Source organism: Polyergus mexicanus, unplaced genomic scaffold (genome assembly GCF_030449975.1).
Source record: "Polyergus mexicanus isolate NDT 795.1 unplaced genomic scaffold, iyPolMexi1.0 SCAF_1, whole genome shotgun sequence".
NCBI classification, from domain to species: domain Eukaryota; kingdom Metazoa; phylum Arthropoda; class Insecta; order Hymenoptera; family Formicidae; genus Polyergus; species Polyergus mexicanus.
The window spans coordinates 11,534,246-11,560,841 of NW_027223321.1; the positions used below are offsets into that span (position 1 = coordinate 11,534,246).

Genomic DNA, 26,596 nt, shown 5'->3' on the forward strand with positions numbered 1-26,596 from the left:
TTTAAAATTAATTTTTTAAAATGCAATTTCTTTTTCTAATTACGTAGCGTCGTCTCTTAATACAGACATCCTGTAATCGACAACTCGATGTATCCTAGAAAATGTTTACGAACGTGTACTAACCTCTCGCAAATGTAAAGCGTGAAAGTCCGCGGTCTATTTCCAATCAATTTACTACCGAGGAACACGTCTGTCAAGTGCCTCTGCCATCTTCCCTCGAACATCTACCCATAATGATGCGGTTGCAACAGCATTTTCATTTAATTCTTCGTCAATCTTATTCACTTTCGAAATACAGGTATCTTTTTTTCTCGAAGTAAAGAACACCGCTACGTGTTGCCCTGTATCGGCGTCAGGATGCTGGACTCCTGATCGGAGTTGGGCGGCGTCAGGGCCATTTGCGGCGCCACGTTGCTTTCGGCATCGGCGCGATCGACGCTGGTCTCGTCGCCGGATTTGATTAATCCAACGGCGTTGTTAACGATACACTTCTTGAAGTGGGTCCTCATGTTGCTACTCTGCGAGAATCTACCGCCGCAGTTGGTGCAGGAGTATGGCTTAGTGCCAGTATGGTAGTTGAGGTGAGTCTTGAGGTGGTGCTTCTTGGTGAAGGCCTTCGAGCACAGGTTGCACTGATAGGGTTTCAGGCCGGAGTGCAGTCTGGTGTGGAGGGTCATGTTGGAGCGATCGGCGAACGCTTTCTGGCAGACCTGGCACTGGTACGGCCGTTCGCCGGAATGGGTCCTGAGATGTTGCTTGAGCAGCATCTTCCGCGAGAACGCCTTGCCGCATTGCTCGCACTGATGCGGCTTCACGCCCGTGTGTATGCGCACGTGCATGTTGTAGGCCACACGCTGGTTGAAGCTCTTCCCGCATTCCGCGCAGCCGTACTCCTTGCGATTCCGATGGATCTTCATGTGCGAGCTCAGGTAACCGCGATCGTTGAAGTACTTGCCGCATTCCGGACAAGTCGCGGCGAACTCCCGCGTACCCTCGTGCACGCTGCGATGATACTTGTAGTTGCGCAGCTGCGAGAACTGTTTGCCGCAATCAGTGCAGCGGAATGGCTTCTCGCCGGAGTGTGTTCGGCTGTGCACCTGCGACGATTACGTGGATATGATCACATGGACGAGATGTATAGCTAAGCTGTTTAGGGATATGGGACCGAAAATAGGAGGGAAAAATTAAAAGAATCGAACGCGACTTTGAATATCTTTCTCTCCTATATGATCTTGTAATCAGCGCGGACACAACGATTTGACTGTACAGAGTAATTATTTATAAGTATAAAGTCGAAGAGAAAAAATTAGATTAAACGTCTTAAATCCGTGTCTTACTTTTTAATAAGAAATTTTTAATAATGAATAATTAAAACGCCTGCTTACATCAGGCGTGTGAAACCATAAACAACATAGGTGACGTATTAATTTAATTAACATTAATCCCATATTCGTAGAAGCGATGCAAATTATGCGAAATTTTTAAATTTGTGTGAAATTTGAATGGTTTGCAGGATCCAACTAATTCTGTTGATAAAAAAATATACCTTGAGCGAAGCTCTCGTGACGAAGGTCTTTCCGCATTGATCGCATCTGTGATCGTCGACCGATCGTCCCCGCTGAGCCACGTCGATCGTGTTAACGATTGTCTCGTTGTTATTGTTATTATCGCTATTAACAAGAACCCTCGCGATTCTCTCCTCCTCATTCTTCTCCGTGTTCGCCATCTCCATCCTCGAAGACTCCTTCTTCTCGTCAGACCCAATCGTATCGCAAAGTCTGCTGATCGGATGCGACAATTCGTGTTTCTGCGGCGTCTGCGGAACCGGAATCAACGTCGTGTATCCGCCGGCGTTTGTGATAACGCTGTCATTAACGGCGGGCAGCAATCGCGCAACACTAGGCGTGTTGCTGACATTTTGAAAGGGTGATTCGTTGCTTTTCGACGCGCTCGCAGGCGGCGTGATTTGATTGCAGGGTGCGATTGAAGCTGGTGGAGATCGATACATCTCCTGCATGTTTGTCTCTGGACCATCGACTATATCGCACGATCTCGTATCATTAAAGCTCATCTCGCAATTGGTAGGAACTTCGACAGCGTAAAATCCATCGTTTCTCGGCGTATTCCTACTCGGAGAATGGACCTTCGGACTCATCGATATTACCGTAGATCGAGTTAGTTCTGGAGTTAGAGGCTTCTTTTGAATTCCCTGCAACAGTCATCGAAATTGTCTTCTTATGTAATTAATCCCACTTTTCTCCTTGAAATTAATTATTATTCTAATTTAAATAACGAATACAATAAATCTTTAAGTACCTTATATTTTAAAATTAATTGCAAAAAATGTTATATCTCTCTTCTCTCTCTATATATATTTTTTTTTATATTTAAAATATTATTTGTTAAAATATTTAAAGTATTGTGATTCTACATTATTTAAAATATGAAACACATGAAAATTTTAATACATCTCTTATGATAAGGAAAAGTTTGTTTTTAAATTCAACAGTTTCTAAAAATTCTCTTTCTAAATATCTGTAAAGAAAGATATATTTAAGTATTTTAAGTAATCATCTCAATTATAAATAAAAATGTAGATATACGTATATTAGTATAATTTTCCAGAAAAAGCGTAATTGCGTTTTTGCACAGTTCAGCGTGTCTGGGCAGAAAATCGGACACTCATTTATAGCAAAATGCAATTGATTAAATCGAATTTATCCATGTTCATTAATCTTGCTGGACAGGAAAAAAAGACGACCGTGGCGTGAATTAAGCGTGAAAATTTGAAATCGTTACAGCACGCGCGCTTCAATGAGCTAGAAAGCGATATCTAAATTTAAGTACCGTCTTTTTTTTTATTACTTTTAGTTACAGTTGATTTCAAATAAACCGTGCTTGTCAACTTAGAATGACGCCGAAATGTTAGCATATCGCATGTTTTCTATTGGAATTCATTTGACTCTATCTTCTCTATTGTTGCAAATTACAACAATGATAGCTTTTTTTTTTTTTTTTTAAATTCACGGAGTTATATCATCTTGCGAAGAAGAAGAACGTCTAATGTTCAAGAATAAACACAAGAGTGTAACGCTAATTTATTATTAATCTGTTTAACTTTAGTTTTTCAATAGGATATTTTAAAAATTAACTTTCACAAAGTAATTTTAGATCCCTAATATTTATTCTACAGGAAAATGTGTCATCTATCGCAAATTTATTCAGACATTGAGAAACAATTTCTAAACACTTCGATCAGGCCAATAAGGTATAACGCAAGAGTCGTATACATCAATAGTTTCCCATCTCTCGAATGCTAAATAAAACGGCTATGGCGCAGCAATAGTCGCGCGTAGGAATGCGTGCGCATAATGAGCAGTTGATAGAAACAGAAGAAAGCAGCAATTAGAAAGTAGTTAAATTGTGACAATTTGATGGACGCTATCGAACATTTGAATGCAATAGTTAAATGATCCTGATGCGATAAGAAAGATGTTTTTATTAAAATGCATATTTATTTGCGTCTATTGTAATTATATGCACATTTAACACAAAAGTTCAATATAGATAGCTGGAATTGAATTTATGAAATAAAATTTATATCGAATATACGGAGTCGATTATCGTAATACAATATTTTCGTGAAATTTGCTGCATTAAATTATAACTTTTACACTTCACACAATACTTTTGATCGATTTTTGCTATCAATCGTTATAATCCTTTGTCTCTGCTCTTTTTTTAAAATCATTTTTCGGATAGTGTCGCGGTATTTTCTACCGCGCTTTTGTTTATGAGAAAAATTTCATGCTGAAAGCGTAGCATTGCCAATTGATTTTTTTTTTTTTTTATCATAGAAAGGTATTTATATAATTATAACATTGAAAATATTATGTTACCTATAAATAACACATTTTACTTGAAAATCCTGAAGTTGCCTGCCTCATTAATGCCTAAATGATTAATAATTCTTATAATGATTGATATAAGCTATATTTTGATATAAAAATAGCTAAATATCGTTAATTCTAATTAAAGTAATCTACATATGTTCAATATATAAAAGACAATTTTGTTACACATGTAATAATTATTATTCATTATCCTATACATTCTTTTCGTAATTTATTATAAAAATTTAGGGTATATGCATCACGTGTAATATCATGTATCCTTGCTTCGGGAAAAATTTATTTATTATATTCAAATAAAGATTTAATTGAGCGGAAATATATCTCCGAAATATCAATTAAATATATTGAATTTGAAGACTGAATTTTTGAATAGAAATTTGAAGAAAAAACTTGGATAGAAATCTTCTCAAAGTATTATTTCTAGTTCTTCCTTTTTCTCTCATGGTAGGCTGCAATTATCAATCCGCGTATGCACAAGGGAAAATCTCTGACGATCGCGAACGCAACGGCTTCGTCCTTATCCGGACGATTGAAATCTCGGCGCAAGCTGCAGCAACCGCTGGCTTGCGCAAGCAGCATGGTCGATCCACGAAATCTGGCACGCATCTCCCATCGAAAGAGAAAACGCGCGTAATAACGCGCGCGCAGCTGGCATAGCCAGCTGGCGATGCGCAATCACGGCGAGGCCTGATAAACGGCCAGCAGGGACCGGGGGCTAACTGATAGCTGTATTAATTGTAAGTGAAACGACATGGTATTCGAGTGAAGGGCGACAACGCACCTGGAAGCGGCGGCGCTGTCACCTGTGGTTGAGACGCGAGCGTACAAATGGCGAACGCGTGAATTTTCCGGGTTCGCATTCGTTGAATGCTTTGAATGTTTACAACTATCAATTAACTCTCTTTCCATCGACGCGTCTAGCGCGTATAATTTCTATTGATCACGTAGACTCATCGCGTATTGGTTTCTTTTATGTTTCATGTCGGAAAATTGATATACGCGAACCGCAATCTTTCTTTAATTAATTTCTGAGAGAAACTCATGTTCTATATCCCGACTTGTTCGTGATCTGTGTTACGTGCGAAAGGCAAAATTTGGAAAGAGAAAAAGATTTGTTGATATAACAGAAAGGATTAATATTGTATGGAAATAACATATATAATATAAGCAACCTATACATTTTCTATCTATCACACATTTTTATCTATTCATGAGGCTACCACAGTGCCGTTTTATCTGATACATAAAATTTTAATAATATACGCATGGCTGAAATTAGATAATCTTTAATACGTCAGCTGAAGCTCGTGTTTTCTCATTGATGTCATATTGATTTATGATTTTTAATTCGCAGAAGCAAATGTGAATCTTTCTATGCGGAATACATTGGAATAAATTAGTTTCTTAGTATGGCATTCATGTTTGATAATATAAACGATAAAATATATATCGAAAACTCTCATTTCATAGAATTATAACGAGATTCAAATGATATCATGTCTAGTCTCGTTTAATTTAATTCGTTCACAAATTAATATTGGAAGATAAATATGCGAGACATCAAAAATGGCGCATATGCAATTAGACTTTAAATTTAGATTAATTCGATGATAATCCAATACATAATATAAATACATTAAGAAATCTTGACAAAAGCATAAAAAGAAAATTATCATTTCGTGCGATTTACATATATCCTAAAACGACAAAATCTTCATCAAGTCATCTTTAAATATTTTATTTTTTTTTTTTGTTGCTTTTGCGCGTATTTTATCAATGCTCCAAAAGATTACATAAAACATATTGAAAACTTATTTATGATAATAAATAAGAGCGAGGATTATTTCGAGGCGACATTTTTAATAACGACATTAGAATATGAATTTTTATATGTTACGACCTAAGACTGAATTAATAAGCGAATATAAAAACAACTAAGTGTTAAACAACCGTTCTTTTACATTCCTGCATTAATAAATTGAAATGGCAACAACGATTGATGCTGCGAGTTTTATGGCGCGCGAGGACCGCGGTTTCTATTTAATTAACTTCGTGAGTTTTACCACGAGCAATTTATAGAGACAGACAGGAATATCGGAACTATTTTCTCTCATTAATCTTGACGCGCTAGGACGATAACACGGCGAGTGCGTCCGTGTATCCATGTCACGTTGAAATGTTTCGCCTCTGCGGCATTAATTAAGGGTTGTAACGGTTTATCTACGTTCTCGCCATATTTTACGAAAATTGTAGCTAGTTCATCGTGAGCCAATCGACGGCAATTCATGATTCTAGATAAATCTGTAACGGATAATTAAATGCAAATCGTTCGAAAAATAAAAATACAATATTATGTAAAACTTTTTATGTGAATATATGTAAAAGAAAAGAAGAGAGAGAGAGAGAGAGAGAGAGAGAGAGAGAGAGAGTTTCAATTATTAATTTATTTAAAAGTATAAAATATTTTTTATTTTCTAAATCTTCTCTCTTTTGAAAGAATGAGCTTCATATTTATGCGCGAAAATAAATTCGCCATTTTATTAGCGTGATTATTTACCATCTCATGAATGCTGAATTAGCTCTTATTTTTAAATTATACACGCAGTCGACGTCCTTTTTTTCCATCGTTCGACAGGTATCAATTTTTATTACCGATTAGGCGAAAAATACGTGTTTATGCCGTTTAACGTTATTCACGTCGGCACAGTTCCCACTACGGTGAATCCTTTACATTTATATTCATGAGAATACGGGGCAACGGGATTTCGATCGATCGAAATCATATTTGCATCGTGATCGAATATACAATACAAAACAGGGCCACATCCTTTACGAAATGGGAAAACGCGATTCACAATATTTATAAATTTGCTAAGCACTTACGTCATCGACGTGACGTTGGGGTACGACGGACCTCGGGCTTCTCGGTGAATGATGAGGCCTGATAATCTGGCGCCACGGCGACGCGGTGACGCGATTGGCCACGTGTCTGCGGACGGTCCTCCACCTACAACAACTTTCGCCGCAGCTGAGATCCTCGCCCGCCGTTATCTGCGAACCGTAATCGGTCGTCCTCTCGAACGACCTTGTCCGACACTGCAAGGATGACGACGGCATTGTACCCTGGTAGGAACACTCGTCGCGTATCCTTCCGTAAGAGTCGCCCCCCGATTCTGCCGCGTGAACGTCCTCGTCCGTCATCGGCTTCTCCGTCGAACGATTCATCTGCGATCTCTCGTATCCCGATATTCTGATACTCTCCGAAGGATCCAGACTATCGTATCGTTCCGCGAACGATCTATCAGGAAGACACGCGTCTCGCTGGTAAACATCAAAGGACGATTCGCTACTAGGAGCTATCATTCGATTTTTGTCGCCGATTATCACCGAGCGGTGATCTTTCTCTGTGGAAGCATCATCTATCGTTCTATCCTGGTATATGAAACCATCGATTGGCCATCCGCTCGGACAGTTTGGATCGAACGAGCTGGGACCAGGATTGTTGATTTCACGAAGCGTCCCGACGTCCCTGAAGACGTTTCTATTGTCCTCCGTCGGAAATATCCCGGACTCCTTTCTGTCGTGCGGATCTTCGTAGGACAATCTTCCCGATCTGCACCAAGGATACTGATTGCATCGCAGGTACTTGGGATTAACTTTGACGTCCTTTACGTCTTCGAGTTTACAATCCGCTTGCGATCGCTCGGCGCAGATCGTCGTCACCGGCACCGGTGGCAATCGAATCCGTAGAGTCTCGGCAGCGCGTAGAAACGCGTCCAGTCGTATCCGCGGAACCGTGGCACTTCCGGTGTAGACGAAGCCGAGAAGAGCCGCGAGTTCCGGCGCTTCCATTTCAGCCAGGATCACCGTGATCGGCTCACAATGAGCGGTTGCCTTGCTATGCGCTAACAATACTTCCTGTAAACAAAAACGGCGTTTGTTATTACTGGAATAATTCAAAAATTAAACATAATAATTATATGTATATATATATTTTTTTTTAATTACTTCTCAAAACTAATATAAAATACCCTGAAAACAAAAATATCGGATTCTAATTTTTAATTTTCAAAATATCTAATTTTATTGATTACAAACTTCAAACACGCTACAAATAATATATTAGGCAATATTATATAAAAAAAAAAGAAAAAAATATATGTTTTTAATATCAAACGTGATGTCTTAATTCTATTTATATGCCAAAGAAATGTATAAAAGATGACTCGAAACCCGGATCTCTACATTGATAAAAATTAGTTTACGTTATCACGTATTACTTAGTAATGCATAAGTAATAACACAATAAAAACATGAAGCGAATTGAGAAATGTATCGAGGAATACACGCCGACTGCGTAAGTAGGCTGAATTTTATTAGCGCTCTCGTTTCCAAGTTAAAAATCTTACAAATTTTCTTGTTTGGCTGGTATATACAACTAATATCTAAAACCATAAAATCTATTGCTTTGCAAGTGACAGAAATATATTGCTGATAGGTAACCGAGATTAAGAAAATCTTCTTAGGAAATTCAATGAATGATGAATTGATTTTGTAATATTTTTCTACAATATCTTTGAAAATATCATCAAATGTAGAAGAATATTTTTTTAATAAAGCTTTGCGTGTCCAATTTTTAAAGAACTCTGTACAAAAAGCTTTAAATAACACAAAAGAATCACACACTTATAGATAGAATAATACATATGAAGGGAATAATAAAGATCTGTAAAAATGAAAAATAAATGTAATTAATCCATTGAGATATAAAGCTGGATTAATAGTCGTCAAAAAATTGTAAAAGTTCAGACCTCCGAATCGTTCAAATTTTATTTTATTTTAAGTGCTCGTAAGCATCGCGCGTTTGATTTACAACATTCTTCTTGTCGTCGTTATTCGCGCGAATAATGGAACATGAACAATAATGAATTACGAGCGTCTCATTGTTGCAAGCTTGAAGACCGCGTTGCACCGAGATAACTGTAATTACGCGACCCCGGCGATCGATTCGACGGGTCTTTTCGATTTTTTAACGCGATAATTAACCGCTATCGGCTGGTCGCCGAGATCAGGAAATCGATTTGAATTAACCTCCGTCATTCGCACAATGTTGTTACGCGTGATAAAAAGAAAGCCGCGCATTTTTGTTCCATGGCGTAAGATCACGCGAAAATAAATTGCACAAACCTCTTTGAACTTCACTTTTGTAAGATCGCGTGCGATACATCTATGTGTATAAAGTGAGTGTCTTAAAATTTTTCTTCGCACCCACAGAAAAGATTTCCGGATCTAATGCTATTACTCTTCAATCTATCTTAAAATAGGATCGATATAGCGACAATCATATTTATTATTGAAAAAGGAATATTTTAATCTTAAATGGAAAATTCTTAAATCTAGAATAAAATGCCTAGTCGGTTTCACGCCGACTATTGTGGCGCTAACATCAAGTTATTCTAAATGCAAGAATATATAAGCTTAGATTTGTATATGTTACTCTTGTCTCAAGATAGTAAGACAATCTTATTTAATTCGAGAGAGAAGAAAAGGAATTATTGATTTAATTTTAAAATTGTTTTATTTTTATACCGCGTAAGGTTGTGATACGATTAAATATATCAAGAATATTTTTTGTCTCGTTATCAGAAATCCTTTCTGAGAGTGCGGGCTTTCTAAAGGAGTTCTCTATATTCTGTATCAACGTGGAATTTGTTATACATTCGAATCGAGACGCTCTACATTTCCATAAAGATTAGGCATTTTTTTTTCCACTTCCGGATTTTTTGATGATTTTATATATGAGGTTGAGAGAAATATTCTAGTTTTCAATCATTCTTCTTCTTCGCGCCGCTCTGCAACCATTTTAACGGATCGTTGACTGCGAAAAATAGCGAGAGCATCATTCTTGCACGTAGAGAACGCAAATGAAACGTTAGCTTTCAAACCGGCCCGCGGCTCGGTGCAACTTTGTTGCACCGTTGCTTTCAATGGCGTAGGAAGAACTTTCGAATTCTTATGTAAGAAATATCCATGGAGCCTACATTTCATTTTTGCAACATCAAACGTCAATATGTTGCAGTCTTTTTTTTTTATATAACATTATTGCTATAACATAAATTTTAGATGACATTCTAAAAAAAGCTTCAATTATATAAACTAAAGAATCTGAGCTATAAATTAATCTTAAACTAAATATCTATAATATATTCTAAGTTTAAAAATTGTTCTCTAAGCTATGTTCAGTACCATGTGTTACGCGGTGAACGTCATTTGCTGTTTGATTTTTATATTAAAAATTTATATTTGATATTTATATAATCATTTTAGATTTAAAATTGGCATATTTTACAATTTTCTTTTATATCGGCAAAAAAAAAAGAGAAGGAAATAGGTTTATGGGTTGCCTGTTCTTGCTGCCCGCATATTCCTGTTACATTGTATCTATATCTTCTTGTACCGCAAGGCCGTGGGCAGCTTTTTTCCTCCTCTTACAAGAAGCGCTTTCTCGGACGCAATTACTTAAGATTAGTATTTGCACGCTCAAATTAATATATTTTGCCTTCGTAAATATTCCCGGAGGCGTTGAAACATCTCCGATCATATATTCTATTACGAGTGTAGAGACGAACGTATGTATGTATAATCAGACGTAAAGTATAACGCGAGCTTTTTCCTCAACCAATTAAAGACATGAATACGCGCGCGTTCGACGAACTTTGACATAATTAACGATGTAATAAGCGTGCTATTACGCTTATATTTATCTTGCATCTATTTTACAAACTTTTTAGACAATGTGGTTAAGCGTACGGATAGATACAGTATTTAGATACAAGTGCATTTCATGAATACATTTACATGATTGGATAATTCGTACCTTGTATATCTCTCTATCTACATGATAATGTATTCTTACATTGCTAAAACATTTTTGAAAAAGCAAGCAAATATAAGAATAAATCTTCTTAAATATACACAAAACTTTTTTTACGTAAGAATTTTATCCTGAAAGGGTTAAGTCAATTTAATTATCTCTCTCTCTCTCTCTCAAGACGTTTAATATTTACTAAGTTACTTATAAATCACATATATCTCAAAGTTTCACAATAATTTTTTATTCCATTTTGTGTTTTTATTGCCTTGTAGATCTTCCGTGGATGATTATAATCGGGATGTCTAGCAATTTGTACTTAAAAATATTTATATCCGCTATCTACAAGTAGTATATAATAAACGGTTACTGGTTTCAAGCTGTGATAAATTTTTAAGACTGTTTACATCGATTTATACGTCGATTCATCGCACGCGAAACAGCGATTATACCACCGAGATCTATCAATCAATTACAATATTACAAATAATTTACGGATGTTATCTTTAACCGTTAAATGATACCAAGCTGCGCGAAATTTTTCAGCCCGTTTCCGTAGATTTATAGATCAATCTGTAAATGCATGAAACATTACCGTTGGGATCTATCAATCAGAATCATAGTGATATTCCAAATACGCTTTCTATCCGATGCGATCTAATCTATCGACATATTGCGAAATTCAGGGTGCGATGGAGAATGTCGATTAGATCGTCATAATTACAGTAATCGGATATCAATTCCGAGAGTATGAGTGATCGAGTGAATTTTTGTACAGCCGATTTTAACTTCCCGCGAGCTAACGCGCAAAGTTTCGCACCTACTTCACGTAATTGTAGGGTATTCGATGGTTCGCATGCAACAGTGGGTTGCAGTACTTCTGCAAATATGCATATACTTCTGATACTTCTTCAGCTCTTGAAGAAACGCTCAAGAAGAGTCGATTTCCGAGACCTCATATGGAAAGAGTATGATGTTTGCTAGAGTATGATATGTTTGCCTTTCATTCTCTCTCTTGAAAGATATCGAGTTAAATTTTTCAACGCAAAAATTTCTGGGTAAATATTTAAGGAAAGATACAAAAATAGAAAATATTTTATTTTCAGTTTCCCTTTAGCTGAAGATTCAAAATAAAATTTTAAACTGAAATTTTTCGTGTAATTTTTCGTGTCTTCAAATAAAAAATCAGTTAATATTAGTCATTGTCGTACTCTTTGATTTGATATTTCAAAATAAAATATTAAATCATGTTACACGGACTATGGAATATGTTGAAACATTCAAATTTGATTTTCCCAACTAAAAACGAAAATAAAATAGAATTAGAGACCTACAAGTAGAATAATGTAAAAAAGATATTCGCCATCAGATTATGTAATTTGTTAAAGCAAATCTTAAAAAAAAAAAAAAACTTTCGAACCTCTGAAACTTCTTACAATCCAATTTAGCATCTAAACAACTAAACTGTATAAACTACAGGTTTCTGATGAATTAAATTAACTAAACAAACCAAGTAGCAGTTTTTTATACATTTATATGACGTATCGCTTAATAGCTGAGAAATAGATATATGTCGATTGGAAAATATACATAGATTTTGATACCTTTCCTCTGAGGTTTTAAAATAATATTGGATTATAAGAGTTTTTAATTCGTGTATTTTTCCTTTCACGAATATTAGCAATAGTAGCAATACATATAAAAATAAAGCTTTTTTACGAAAATAGATAAATTTGTTAAATAATCGGACTTTTGTCAACTCGAATTTAATTAGACGGATTTAACGATAATGAGAGCAGAATGGTTGTTATATTGTACGGACATAGACTCGAGAGATCTCTAATATTTAGCGCAACATTTCGCACGGTTCTCTCATGATCGGTGATGCAAATATCCCCGTCGTTGTCTTGCATATTCGCGATATTACAATAAGAAACGAGTACGAGATTCGATTTTTATTCATGTGACGATAATTATACGATTCCACGGCCGAGAGAAAACAACGAGAACCGCGTGATTCAATCTAGCAAGTTCACCCGCTTGAAATTATTCGAACGTAAGCGCAATCAAAATTAATTATAGAGGCGAGGGAGGGCAAACGATCGTCGAACACAGTCGTTGAATAAACTTTGTTTTAGAGCCTCTATTCACACGATGCATAACGTCTCACGTATTGTTAATGGATACGATATAACGCAACGTAAGTGCAATCAACCAGATTGACTCGTGTTACACGTAATGGCAACGTCACGTTACCATACACATTACGTTCTTTTTCTACTATAATTTAAATGTACTAAAATATATTGCGAAATAAAAATAAAAAAGTATCCTCACGAGAAGGCTATAATATTATGTATAATACGATGTTAATGGAAACTATTCTATGATCGATTATCGGCTGTCATATTTCCGTTTCAAGAATAGAAAGAAATAAAACAGAACAAATATTACGCGTGAAAGTAAACGATACATGAAGGAGCGCTTCCGTATACAATCGCTGATAAAATCAAAACACGAGATAAACGGAAATCGAATTTGTCTATAATTGTCTGGAATTTATTGAAACGACGAGCGTGTCAGATATTATGCGAGAGTAAAACTCGAAAATGCGTGAGTGCGATAAAGGAAACGATCTCGTGTGGAATGCGAGGTGAGGGTTTAAATGTCTCTACCGCATCGTACCGTAAACGTGATGAGCAATGAAGCGAGTCGCGAGCATGAAGCGTAACAATTTCTGACCAACGCGGGATACGGGTATCGCACGAACAATATCGGCCATTAATCATTTCGCCGTATCGATATGGCGCGGATAAGTTATTACGCGAGTAACGCACGGTGCTAAAAGCCCGCGTGCCCGCGGCATCCATGACGAGATTCCTGGGATCCAGCGTGATTAACCTTAACACAATGCGATACTATTCGAATACAATGGGATAATGGAGAACTGATAAAACGTGATTGATCTTAATCGAGATTTCTCGCTATGCTTGCAATTAATAATATTAGCACCTTAAGCGTGTTATATATTCGATAAGGGATGCGATCATGATTTCTTTTTTTGACTGTAAATTAAAAAATCTTAGGCAATTTTAATAATTAATTGTATAATTTTTTAAAATAAAGATATAATATATTTTTAATATTTTTTTATAAAAACATTATTTTTTTGAAGGAAAGATATAAAAGTATTATAGTAGTATTATATCTAATTTTGATTTTCTACCAATGATTATTTTGAATGGTACGCTGGTTTTTAATAACGCACGTGATAGCTTAAGGCCTGTGTAAATTGAAAAGGTACAATTGTAATGCCGATATAGATCTCGGAAATATAGATACATAGAATTTGTAACACTATACTTCTTATTATGTACTGTCACCGTTGTTGCAATTACGCTCGACTGCTTAGTATTTTTATTTATCGGTATTTTATATTAAGGCAAGATATACTTTTAATGGCATAATTTGTCATTATCAATGTTATCTCGTAAAGTGTGTCTATATATCTCTCTTCTTGATGTGGGAAATATGGATTTATTGAGAGGGAAATCAAGTCATAGGATTTGCAAGATTCCGCGATATGTTATTCATACGATGGAATATAATTGTCGCGTTCTCGAATTAATGCACTATATATTTTGCTCCGGAAAAAATTAATATTCCAGATTATAATCCATTAAACAAAAATTCGTTCAAATCAGTAATCTACCTTCTGTATCCCTAAATAATATGTAAATCTGTTGACAATTAATTTATTTTCTCGATTGACGTTAACTTTTCCTCCTTTCTCAGCTTTGTGACCTCAAGTGCGATTATATCCGGTACAAACGCTGACTAATAAGTAATGTGGCTCGACAATGCTCGCGTTCGCGAGTGATGGATGTCAACGTAGATTAAAAAAAAAACTGATATATATAAAGTGGTCTTTTAACATGTATATTCTGATATCTCGAGATAAGGCTGACCTTTTTTGCGAATATTTCCATATTTTTATTCCAAGTCAAAATAAGTTATTAAATATTGTGACGTGTGTTGTGTAAAAATAAAAAAAAAAGTATTAAAAAAACATTTATGTAAGGAAAAAAATTGTATATTCTCCATAACATAAATACGCTAATTATTTTAAGGGGATACGGGCAATTTAAAAACTATATTACTTAAAAAATATATATTTTCTTATATCGAATATTTTGTCTTATTTTTCTTCTTTTTAATATATTTTTTGTTCCCGATATCTTTCTGTTTTATAAAATTTGAATAAATCTTCTTGCCTTCTAAAGGACAGAACAACGGTTGTAAGAGAGAAAGAAAAAAAGCCTGCCTACGCATATTCTCGCCATACATTAACTACGTCTCTGTCTTTGCTGATTTAGCATACCGTTACGACTTACTTTGCTCAATCCGATAATACGTGATTGATAATGCGAGTACTCAAAAATTTAACAACCCCGAAGGGGTTGAGTCGCGACCGGTTACGTGCGAGAAGGGACAGGAGGGCGAAACTGTCGGAAAGCCGGATTTACGAGCTTACACACACACACGCGCACACGCACACACACACACACACACACACGGCGGATTTTCTGTCGGAAAGAGAAGGAAAGAAAAACTGAAAATTCTCGAAATCGGTCACTAACAATAACGGTACTCGATCGTGAAATGCAAAAGTTCTATCCTTACGCTCTTTATTGCACTTTATATACTTATATATTTCACATTACAAGTTATTTATTTAAAAAAAATCTGAATCTGAGATTTTTTTGGCATAACATTTAATTGAAATGATCAAGTTTTGCGATTACTTATGGGATTATATCGATTTCTCGTTGAAGAACCGTCGATTCTTAAGATTACGAGAAATCTATATATATATATATATAAAATAAAATATAACGAATATAAGATACGATAAATATGATAAAGGTAATTTCTCGTAAAAATATATGTATGCTTTTTATCGGTTTTTTTCATCTAGATGAATCTCTCATAAATTTCGATGACAGCTCCAACTTCTTATTTCATAAATCCTTCTAATATATGTAATTGTATGTGACATTTGCTTCATGTCAGCAATATATTATTTATGTATACTTGACTTATACTTTATATTATATTTTTTTATCTATGAATTCATCGAATTTACATATACAAGATTTATCTCGCTCCAATAAAAAGATACGAAATGTATAAAGCCAGAAGAATTCTACAGAAAGCAAATAGAAAATTAATCGCCATTTCGTCTCAGGGAGATTATTTGCGTAAATTCGTAATTTATTTTAAACATGAGATTTAAGACAGAGCGATTTTTTTTAATTTTCTTGTCAAACACACACAACTTTCAATAAATCGGTAAATATAAATAACGAACATCTGCGTTTAATCTTTTGTAGAGCGAATTGGAGGACACTGGCTTGGAGTAACGTTAGAAGCATTCCGGAGTAATGTTAGAGCAGCTTTGATTTGCACGTACGAGCGATTCGAATATATCCGAGAATATCACGCAATTGAATTAATTGCCATCGTTGATGGCGGATGATACTCGCTACAGATAAAACGCTCGCGTGCAACAACTTTCTTAAGCCGGCAACGTATATTTGCGAGCGATTACGATCGATCCAATCGTTTCGCTACATATTAAATTTTCTTACAATATGTTAGCAGTTAAAGAAGTCGCTCTAAGCAAGATAGAATGGGATCGCGTTTTCTGCGAAAAAAAAAAACCGTGAGAGATTACCATGCGATTATATATCGTGTACGTGTATCGATAAATATAATTATATATAGCATATAGTATGCACATTTTATTGTCTATTGGCTTTCCCATAATTTCAATTGATCACGTTAATTTTTTTTAACGTCTTTGTCTCTCTAGTGTTTCTTCTCGCTAAAATTTGCAAAACATAATTTTCCTTTTAACTCAATTTATATGTAGATATAATCAAATTATTATTTATATGTGGATTATATATATTTTTTTTTTATTTTCTGCTTTAAGTGTTTATTTCTAAACTTTAGGCATTTAAAAATTCACGAATCTATGAGATCGTAAGCGAAAGTCATGCGCGTGCGAGTATATATATGAAATTTTGAAAATTAAAATTATTATTAAAAAAAAAAAAAAGAAATATTTATAATCGACAATCTCTCTGTGGATTCGATGATGCGAGCGAAAGAGCCCACACTGATGAGTGGACATTATATTCAAGGTTCAAGGGTTCCTACTGTGAGGAAGAAAGAGCGATTCTTTCACAATGCGTGAATTAATTTCCCGTTACTAACATAAGAGCTATTGCGCTGCTACTAATAGACAGCTCTTGGACGGCCCTTTCTTCCTCGATTGAACGATTATTATCTTCAATTAGCTTTCTCTATTAATGTCTAGTCTACGAGCATCGCGCGATCTTTAAAGGGCAGCTACAAATTTATTACGCGCCGTTCGATAAGATAATCCTATATAATGACTATCCTTTAACGCTATTAAGTATCTTTTTGTAAAATATATTGGATATTTCAGAAATTTTTTAAGAGAATTAGCATGTTGAATATCCAATGAATTATGTGCTAAAATATCGAATGGATATATATTACGATGAGATCTAAAAGACAGCATCTATTTAAAAATTTTTTAAGTTTTGGCAAAAATCTTTTTTAAACAGTACAAGTCTCCGCAAAACAAATTGTTTAAAATTATATTTTCAGCATTTTATGATTCATTTAAAATAACTTCTGATAAAAGTAGATGGTATATTTTCGAAATTCTTGTGCCAATATATAAAACAATGGCGCATATTTTTCTTATATAAAATTAGTAATTATTATTTCATAATAATTATGTTTAATGATAAATATTTTATATTATTTATATAACATATTTGTTAAATAGCTTTTAAATATATACATATATTTAATATACGCAAAATATTGTTACTAATTTTATAATTAATTTAGTTAAAAAAATCATTGTCTTCAAAAACAGAAATTAAATAAAATAACAAACAAATTGAATTAATTGATTTCTTAATGAAATGTACATTTTTTTCTCACAATATGAAACTCCTTTATTTATATCAATCTCAATCATTATTCTAATCTCTCCGCGATGATCTTTGTCGTCTAATTAATGTTCGATGAATTCTATCTCCGCATCTCTTAATTAGCATTTTGGAGCAAGTGGACGTGAAACATTGTCGTGATTAAAATGTATGGATATGTCGTTGCGATGTTTTGCCGTTATATCCTGTCTTCTCTATATGTGTCATCGTTAACGGCTCATAGTTTATTACAATAATCTTAGTTGATTAATGCGAATCGAACACACAAGCACGTGTCGTCATATTTTTATGTGATATATGTTAACGGCAAAGTTCTGAAAGGTAATATATGTATTTCTGGTCATATTTCTCTCCTTTTCGGATTGTTTTGATATACGATCTTGTTAATAGATGCATAACTCTTAATTTGATAAGTAACTTTGTTTCATAAATATGGCTTTGCACCTTAATTATTTGAATATTACTTTATGTAATATTACTGAGAGAATTTTCTTTCTCGAGAAAAATGTCCAAGTTTACGTTTAAATTTTTTGAACTTTTCTGAAATTGAAAGAAACGTCACATGATTCGAAAACATATGCTATAAAGAAAATAAAGAATGGTGGAAGGAACATTTTTCGAATCATGAGACACGCGTGTCAATGTCGTATTTCTGGATTGATGTATGCAATACAAGCTGATGTGAAATATCGGTTTGTCGCTTCCTTTCAAGTTACGATAATCTTTAATTAAGCAATGAATACGTGATCTCGTGCTGCGCCAGTCTCTCTAATGATGGGCCCGACTATGAGAAACATTTGCTCTCGTGTGGCGCTTACAAAAAACTTACACAGACGCACCATAATCTGTTTGCCGCAGAAAGCCATAATTTCTCATCACGCGACGTTTAGAAGCTTTTTGCTTCTATTAAAATTTTCTGGAAATAAATCCTTACGTTGCACCTTTGCACAACTGGTACGTATGCTGATACATATGTGCAATATATATATATATATATTTTTTTTTTAAATTAACGATGCCAAAATATATATATATATGTATATATAAGAATGTTAAGTATTTTGAATTGATAAAAGAGTACAAAATTAAATTGAATCTTTGTGTTAAATTTAATCATTAATTGCCGATTAAAAAATTGTTATAAAAATATTATATTTAAAGCTCAAATATATATGTATTTGTTATGAATATAGGAATTTGTGGAATATAATTTACGCGGCTTACAAGAATTTCGTTTGTTTCTTCCGTGGTGTTTTATTGCCTCTTTATGGCCTCGCAAATCTCGATAACCACCGTCTTCGAATAAATAATCGCTATCAGAAAAAATTCTTACTTTAATTCTCGTAATATATATATGATGATTTGTTCTATGATTTCCTAAAACTTCTCGCTGTTAAAATATAACGTATTGAGAATCTTTATTCTACAATAGTATGTACTTTCTAATTCATTGTACGTGCAATTGTAAGGATTAACACGCTTTGCTAATAATAATCAGCCCCACTAATTGGAATACATACGATGATCTTCCACGCTCGTCGAGAGATGTAAAAGCTAAATGTAAAAAGCTAGTAGTACGCAATCAAGTGCACACAAATCGCGCAACATATTTCATAACGACGAATCCGTTCAGCATTTATAATATTTTCGGCGATTTTATAATCTCTTGTTACATTTATGTGACAAAAAAATATTGTTCTTTCATTTTATGAATGCCTTAATTTCAATTTTAAATGAAAATATATATATTTATATATGTGCGAATGCATACACAATTATAAACATATTATTCAGATTACTTGAACTAATTGGACTAACATGTGACTTTTTTTCACAGTTCCATATGACGCAAAAATGACATTCGCAAATCACGTGATTTATTTCATAATGAGAAGCTCGTTATGAGATCGCGATTAAATCATATCTTTCTAATAACGCATACTCTTTTCTTCACCATTTTTCTACGGTGTTCGTTCAAAGTGAATCATTTCATTGCGCGAAAACATTATTAGGGCAAAGTATTATAAAACCGGATATCAATTCTTTATGATTCTCATTATCGGATTAATTGCGCGTAACGTACGTCATCGCAAAGCCGATTTCGAGTGGTAAATAAGTTGGATATTTTTCTACATGCACGCTTTTCTTTTGAGACTGTAAAATAATATTTTTCAATTTTTTTTCCGAGCAATGTAATATATATTTTGCGTTTAATAAAGAAAATAAAATAAAATTTATATTTTAAAATAATATAAAAGAGATTTTAATTATATTCTTTTTTGAATAATTATAAATAATTAGGAAAATAAAATATAGTTTAATTAATGAAATATATGGTTTTATAAAGGAATATGTAAAATATATGTAAGGTATCATCTTATGACGCCCTCGAAACCATACAACTTTTGTCTCAAACATTTTTTGTCCGATGCGTATTTTCCGAGAAAAACAGATCCGGGACTTTTTGAACACACTGTATACTTTACGTTAGAATTTTTTTCGAAGTCTATATAATATAAAGTATATAAAAAGATAGATTCCTTGTACTTTTATTTAAATTTTATTTAGATAAATGTCATTTCTTTTATTTAAATTTTTAAAGATATATTTAAAACCCAGTCACATATCCGACTATATATACTTTTAGAATAATCTTGGCTTTTTCAAACAAGGATTTTGATATATTTTGAAATTTTTTCTATCATTTCTTCCGCGTTTTCTTTTTACGGAGTAATTTAATTATTTCTTTCTCTCTTCATGTATCATGCGGATGAATGTATCGTATAAAAAGTAGGAATCTCATGTGGAAGAAACAGGTCAACTAGATCGAGTGGCAATAAATCGAGACGCCGTGACTCGGAAATCCGCGAATGGCAGTATCGGAAAGACGGCACCGTTCCGTGTACGCTTCAAGAATCGCAAAAGGATTGCCTAGCGTAAATACGCCGTGCGAGATTTATAGAATCAAAGATCCAGGAATCTATCGACATTTAAGTTAAGGTTACCATATCTGTGTTGGAACAAGAAAACGGATTTCACGGACGTCATCTTTTTTTTTAAGCATAAATGCATGTGTGTTGTATTATTTTCAATGCAGTATACGAGTATACAATCGTATAACGCTTTACTTTTGGTTAAAATAATCGGCATTATTGGTATTTATAAAAACAATCGCGCGCAAAAATATGAGTAATGCAGAAATTGTGCGAAGTATGCTGTACAATCAATGTTTCTAATAAGAAGCAGAAGAAAAAAAGAAGGCAATGAGCTCAGCCGATTTAATCAATTTCAATATTCTAGAGAAATACGTGAAATTTTTCTTTTGGACATTTCGATTGTTGGAGTTTAGAAAGCGTATTTCGTGGCACGAATTCGTGGCAGCGATGCATAATTGAGAATTTTCACATAGCTGACGCACGACATTACTTTGTAATTGCTGGAGTGCATCGGAATTTATTTCCACGGTTTTCCTTTCTATTCGCGTAAAGCTGCGCTTCTCGCAAACAGTAGCAAAAATAATGGAGCGTAAAAAAATAAACCGTAATTTTTAAATACGTAAAAAATTATCGAAAGAAAGAAACACTAAAAGAGTATATATTATAATAACTAATAATCGAATAATAAACTTTTTGTTATTAAAAAATTTTTATTTCCCAAATTCTTTGCAATTGCATTCTCCTTTAAATGAGACAGAAGCCCAATGTTGATTCGATGTCAAATGAATCTTTAAGAAATACTTGGCTCTCTCTCTCTCGAAAGATATATATATTAAAAAATAGAGGGTTATTACAAGAAGAATAGAATAAACATCACGTTGTGAAAATCTACATTACCGTCTCGTTAATTTTTCGATCTGTTCCTAACTAATAGTGTAATAGTTTAACGATCGCACAACTCGACTCGAGATCGCAATGCACATCGTAATATAACCGCCGCGATTTTAAGAAACTACACAAGGGTTGCCCGCGATATCTCGCATTATCTGTATTTTCGTGTGACATAATTCGACGGCATTAAATGCTACAATGCATACAATCGGTTTATATACGCGTGGCATACGCAGTTACAGCGAGCAAACGAACATAAGCGAACACCCGCCGCGAAATGCACTTGCATTCAAGTGCAAGATTAACAACTCCGTTGGTTTTCATCCCGGTAACTAACCCGTTAATTAAACGGCAACGCAAGCTACGTTCTCCTTTATTGCGCCTTTTATTATGGCCGAGGTGGTAATTAACAATATTATTAGAGCTTCTCTCTCAACTGCGAAATACTAGAAATGTTGTAACAGTTTTCATAGATCGTCTGCAAATCCGATATAATTGCTTTCTCTCGCAGTTTGCGCTCTTCAATTATTTCGAGATAATTATATATTTCAAAATTCGTAATCTGATAATATTAATTATGAGCATAAAATCTCTTTCTATGTTTGTTTAATATTGATAAGATTATACGCCATTAATATCGTTAGATAAATAGATAACACAAGGAGAAAAAGCCGACATAAAACGGCTATAACTCACAATCAGAGTCGATCTCATCCAGCAAAATCTTAAATTAATTTAATTTAAATTAATGTAATTTAAATTAATTTAAATATTTTAATAAGAATATGCCACTTATCAAACCTGAAAGTAACAATTTAATAAATGACTTTAAAATAATTTTGTCTCTCTCTTTCTATCTCTCTTTTATTTAAATCGACTCGTGTCATTCTTGCACAGTAATTAGCTTAATTATGAATTAGACTATGATTTTTTACTCACCTGGAGATAAGGACTCGCTGCTGATAGCACCAGACGATGCGCGAGGAATCTTTGGCCTCCTGGACAACACAGGGCCACGTCGGCGAATCTCTGCGACAGCATAGCCTCCTTCAGGATGTCACCGACGTCCGGTGCCCTCCCAGAAACACGAATCACCTCTCCCATCATGCTTTATCCGTGTGTGATCAATGATCGCTTGCGGAAATACGCATTTCTCGACGAAAGTCTTTAATCAGAGTTCACTTCCATGTAAATTCGAGCGAAAACCGGCTTTTATCTTTTTTCCCCACACACACAATCAAGGGTAATCGTTCGTATCCGTGAACGCCATTTTTTGCCGCGAAATCTTTATAGCGATGCAATATTTAATTATTTATAATATTACTGAATATCTTTACGAAAGAAGATCCCGCGCTCTCTCGTGTTTCATAAGTTCTTCCTCGCGAACGAATTCGCCTCAAGAAACGCGCGCGATCGATCGATCGCATTTACAGACGATGACACTTGTTGACTCTGTCATGTGGCGCTGAATTATGGCCATGTGATCATTGGCATTTATCAGCGATAAAGGTGTTGGCTTTTGCTGTCACATGGTCGCTGTGAGATTTATGATCGATCGCGTTTATTTTCGACCGCTCTCCATTTACTTCGCATTCACTCACCGTTAAAATTAGCTCGCAGGTTGGCCCGATCGGATTAGTGAATTGTAAATCATTCTCTTCAATCTTGTATACATTAATTAATCTCTTTGTCTTATCGCGCGTTCCCTATCTAACCGAGATCGAACGACCGGGGATCGAATTCGTAAAAATTCAAGAATATTTTTCGTAAATTCAACGCTATCCACTGATTCTCTTTTGCGTATTAAATTCTATTGTATTATATTACGATAAATATGAAGAACTTTTAGAACTTCCTACCCTCAATTTTTCCCAAATAGTTTAATTAAATTGAATAATTAATTTACTCTTTAAATAAATTATATATACACTATTGTGTCTCTCTATTATAAATTGTGTCGTTTGCATTTCACACAAACACAATTAGTTCTTGATTAACACGTGCGTGTCTTTACTGCATATATCCCTCGTTGATTCTTCTATAGTAAAGAGCTTCCGTTAATGGAACATGTGTACACGATACTCCGTCGAGATTTCGTAAACTCCGAGACTCTTAAGTTTTTCCTTCCGCAATTGAACACCTTTCACAATTTCATATCGTCTATCTAAATGATGATAATTCCGTTCAGAATGCCATCGAACGAGTCGATTCCATGACAAATTTATATGTTGCTTGAACGGAACTGTCAATCGATCCGCCGTCAGGAATGTCTTTCCGTTTAATAAACGTATGACGATCAGCTTCTTCTCGCGGATGACAGCTCTTCGATCATCGCAGGGAACTCGAGACCACCGAGGACGTTCACTTTCTTCAAGATGCGTGCAAATTATTCGAACTCCCAATCGATCTTGTTTATTGATGTGACGATTTTTATCGATTACGATGGAAGGTATCGTTTGTTTCCTTTATTATGTCGTAACGCGCTACATTTTTGTCGTTTTATTGTTTTATTACGAAATATTTCGCGAATCACGAAAGTCTCTCGATTGAGCGATCTTAAAGATATTTCTGAATCAGAAAGAATAACAAGAAGCGAAATTTCTTCTGATTGATTAATTAAAATGAACAATTATTAGACCAGTTACTGCACAAAAAATCCTTTTGCTTCTCAATTAGCAAAGATTGATGTCGCATCAAATTGGACAACCGCTTCGCGATGGAAATATTTTTCTGATTAAATTATTTTGATTTATAAGAATTAATTCTTGTGGTTAAACATAAATACAATAATTTCATTTCATTGATCGAGTTTTATTTTATCGAAATAAATCTATTGACAATTACGTCTCCATCTTTTTTAGAATAATTAGACGAGATCTGCGTGTGAAATATTTTATCCTCGCGATGATTGTTTCATCGATTTTGAAAGAGAATTCGGGAGATCGTCAATGGTAGAATCCACGATTCTCAGATCCTATCGAATATACTCGCGGATTCGCTCGACATATCAATTCTCTCTCAAGTCTCCCAGTGTCTCGTGAGTCTCGTGCGAATCCCTCTCTGGCGAATCGCGCTCGCGGCTCTTACACGAGGAGAACCCGTCGCTGAACGATTCAGCAGGGCGACTGCCACCTGAAACGCTCAGGTGAGCAGAGACCACCTCTGCCACCGCAAGAGTGGTCTCTCCAGAGAGACGGAGAGCGTATTCGCAGGGAACTCCTCCCACGTCTCGCTATACTATTCCCCCTCCTCTCCCTCTTCCTTTCGGAATCATCTGTGTGTATTTGTCCCAGTATGTGTGATATACATCCAATATATATGTACTATTGAGTACTCTGCGTTGATACCACTGCTTCGAAATATTGACATGAGCTTCACATTTATCTTATATAAATGATTAATGTAAAATAAAAATTTATATACATACGTGAAATAATATAAGAAATAAGATTTAAAATAGTCAATACAAAAGTTCCCCAAAACTTTAAATATTATATGTATCAAATACAAATTTCTGATAATTTTTTTAAAATTTTCTTTTAAAATCGATAGGTCCGATAGTTATAAAATACATTAAAGATTTTTAGACGAATTATCACACAAATAGGCTGAGAATATAAAAGATCAAAATTTATGTCGGCTTATTTATATCGGCTTTTGATATTGATACATATTTGGAAATTGTAGACGAATGAGTTGAAGAGATCTCGGTCTGTCTGACGTTGAAATAAATTATAGCGCAAAGCATAGAAATATATCTGGCATTCTAATATTTATATCTGGCATTCTAATTCAGTTACAGGACGATTCATACATATTGATTTATTACAATATTATACAGGAAGAAAGTGGGAATTTTTTATACAAAAATGAAATCCATTAGAAAACTGCCCTGTATATAATGCGAACACAATATCATTTTTCTATTCTTTGAACTTAAGGATCAATGAGAAATTAATACTTTTTAACGTCAAAGACTTTCATTTTAATATTATTTTTTAATATCTCCAATTGTTTTTTACTTTTATAAATAATAGAGAAGAAAAAGGAAAAATCGATAAAAAAATTAAATTTTGTATCTATCGAGATGTCAAAATACATTTAACTTCCATTTGAAGCACCGTGTATGTACACGCTATGAGATCCTATCACTGGTAGAAAGGTGAGCGTAAAGAGAGAATCGGGGATATCAAAAGCAGCGTGCGGGAATTCGTGTGCTAATGTCAGCTGTCAGTGAGTTAAACGGATAATCGTTAGCGCTTTATGTTTATAATCGTCGGTATGGCATAATAAGAGAACATCGAAAGAGCGAACGGCGATCTTGCGGGATAGTGATTTTTTTTGTCGAGCGCGATATCACACAGCGACAGCCCATTTATCGAACATAATTGACTAATACACTAATACATATCATAATATTGACTAATACATACATAATTGATATTGGTGTACAAACAGTGTGGACATTTTCATATATTATTTCGGGCTTTATATATATATATATATAAAGCCGGCGAAAATCTTTAAAAAAGTTTAAGAATCAAGATTTTTTCTAAAGTAAAAGATTTTTAATAAAATGAAAATTTACGAGGGAGGATTCCTATAAAAACGGAAATATATATATAAGAATTTAAATATTTATGTAACTAATATATGAATACAAAAAAAGATCTCCTTAGGCAAAAATAAGAATTTAAGGACCAAGAAATCTAAATATACGATCAGACATTCACGAAAGTGAAAAGCTCGCGATTATGAAACTAATTCGTGTGAATGAAAGAACCTTACGAGGTATATGTATATCCCAGTATGAAATTTTATTTTAATATTTGACATAAATGCATTTCTGCAAATTTTTATAGCTTTAATTATGGCTTTTGTGCTACATAGAAAAAATTTTTTCTAACAATCGCGTGGGTTGAATCACAC

General features: G+C 34.3%; 1 protein-coding gene and 1 long non-coding RNA gene across 3 annotated transcripts in view; one reads left to right on the forward strand and one right to left on the reverse strand.

Moving 5' to 3' along the window:
- Window positions 1–26,596, forward strand: part of LOC138935203 (uncharacterized) — a 72,043-nt gene that overhangs the window by 39,850 nt on the left and 5,597 nt on the right. Inside the window, exon 3 of one of the 2 annotated variants that reach the window (XR_011447223.1) lies at window positions 16,179–16,238. The exons of the other annotated variant lie outside the window; for it this stretch is intronic. This is a non-coding gene — a long non-coding RNA (uncharacterized lncRNA). Of the gene's footprint in view, window positions 1–16,178; window positions 16,239–26,596 lie in introns of those variants that run through there. 2 annotated transcript variants of the gene reach the window in all.
- Window positions 30–23,504, reverse strand: LOC138935024 (uncharacterized). Its single transcript, XM_070299269.1, has 4 exons — window positions 22,607–23,504; window positions 6,798–7,832; window positions 1,547–2,209; window positions 30–1,097 (listed from the first exon to the last, which is right to left on the reverse strand). The coding sequence occupies exons 1-4, from the start codon at window positions 22,772–22,774 to the stop codon at window positions 330–332; spliced, it is 2,634 nt and encodes an 877-aa protein (XP_070155370.1). The 5' UTR covers window positions 22,775–23,504; the 3' UTR covers window positions 30–329.

Coding starts and splice junctions, on each gene's coding strand:
- LOC138935024 (XM_070299269.1), bottom strand. CDS start 22,774: ATGATGGGAGAGGTGATTCGTGTTTCTGGGAGGGCACCGGACGTCGGT. Junction 7,833..22,606: donor CAGCGAGTCCTTATCTCCAG/GTGAGTAAAAAA, acceptor TTTTGTTTACAG/GAAGTATTGTTAGCGCATAG. Junction 2,210..6,797: donor CCCAACGTCACGTCGATGAC/GTAAGTGCTTAG, acceptor TGACTGTTGCAG/GGAATTCAAAAGAAGCCTCT.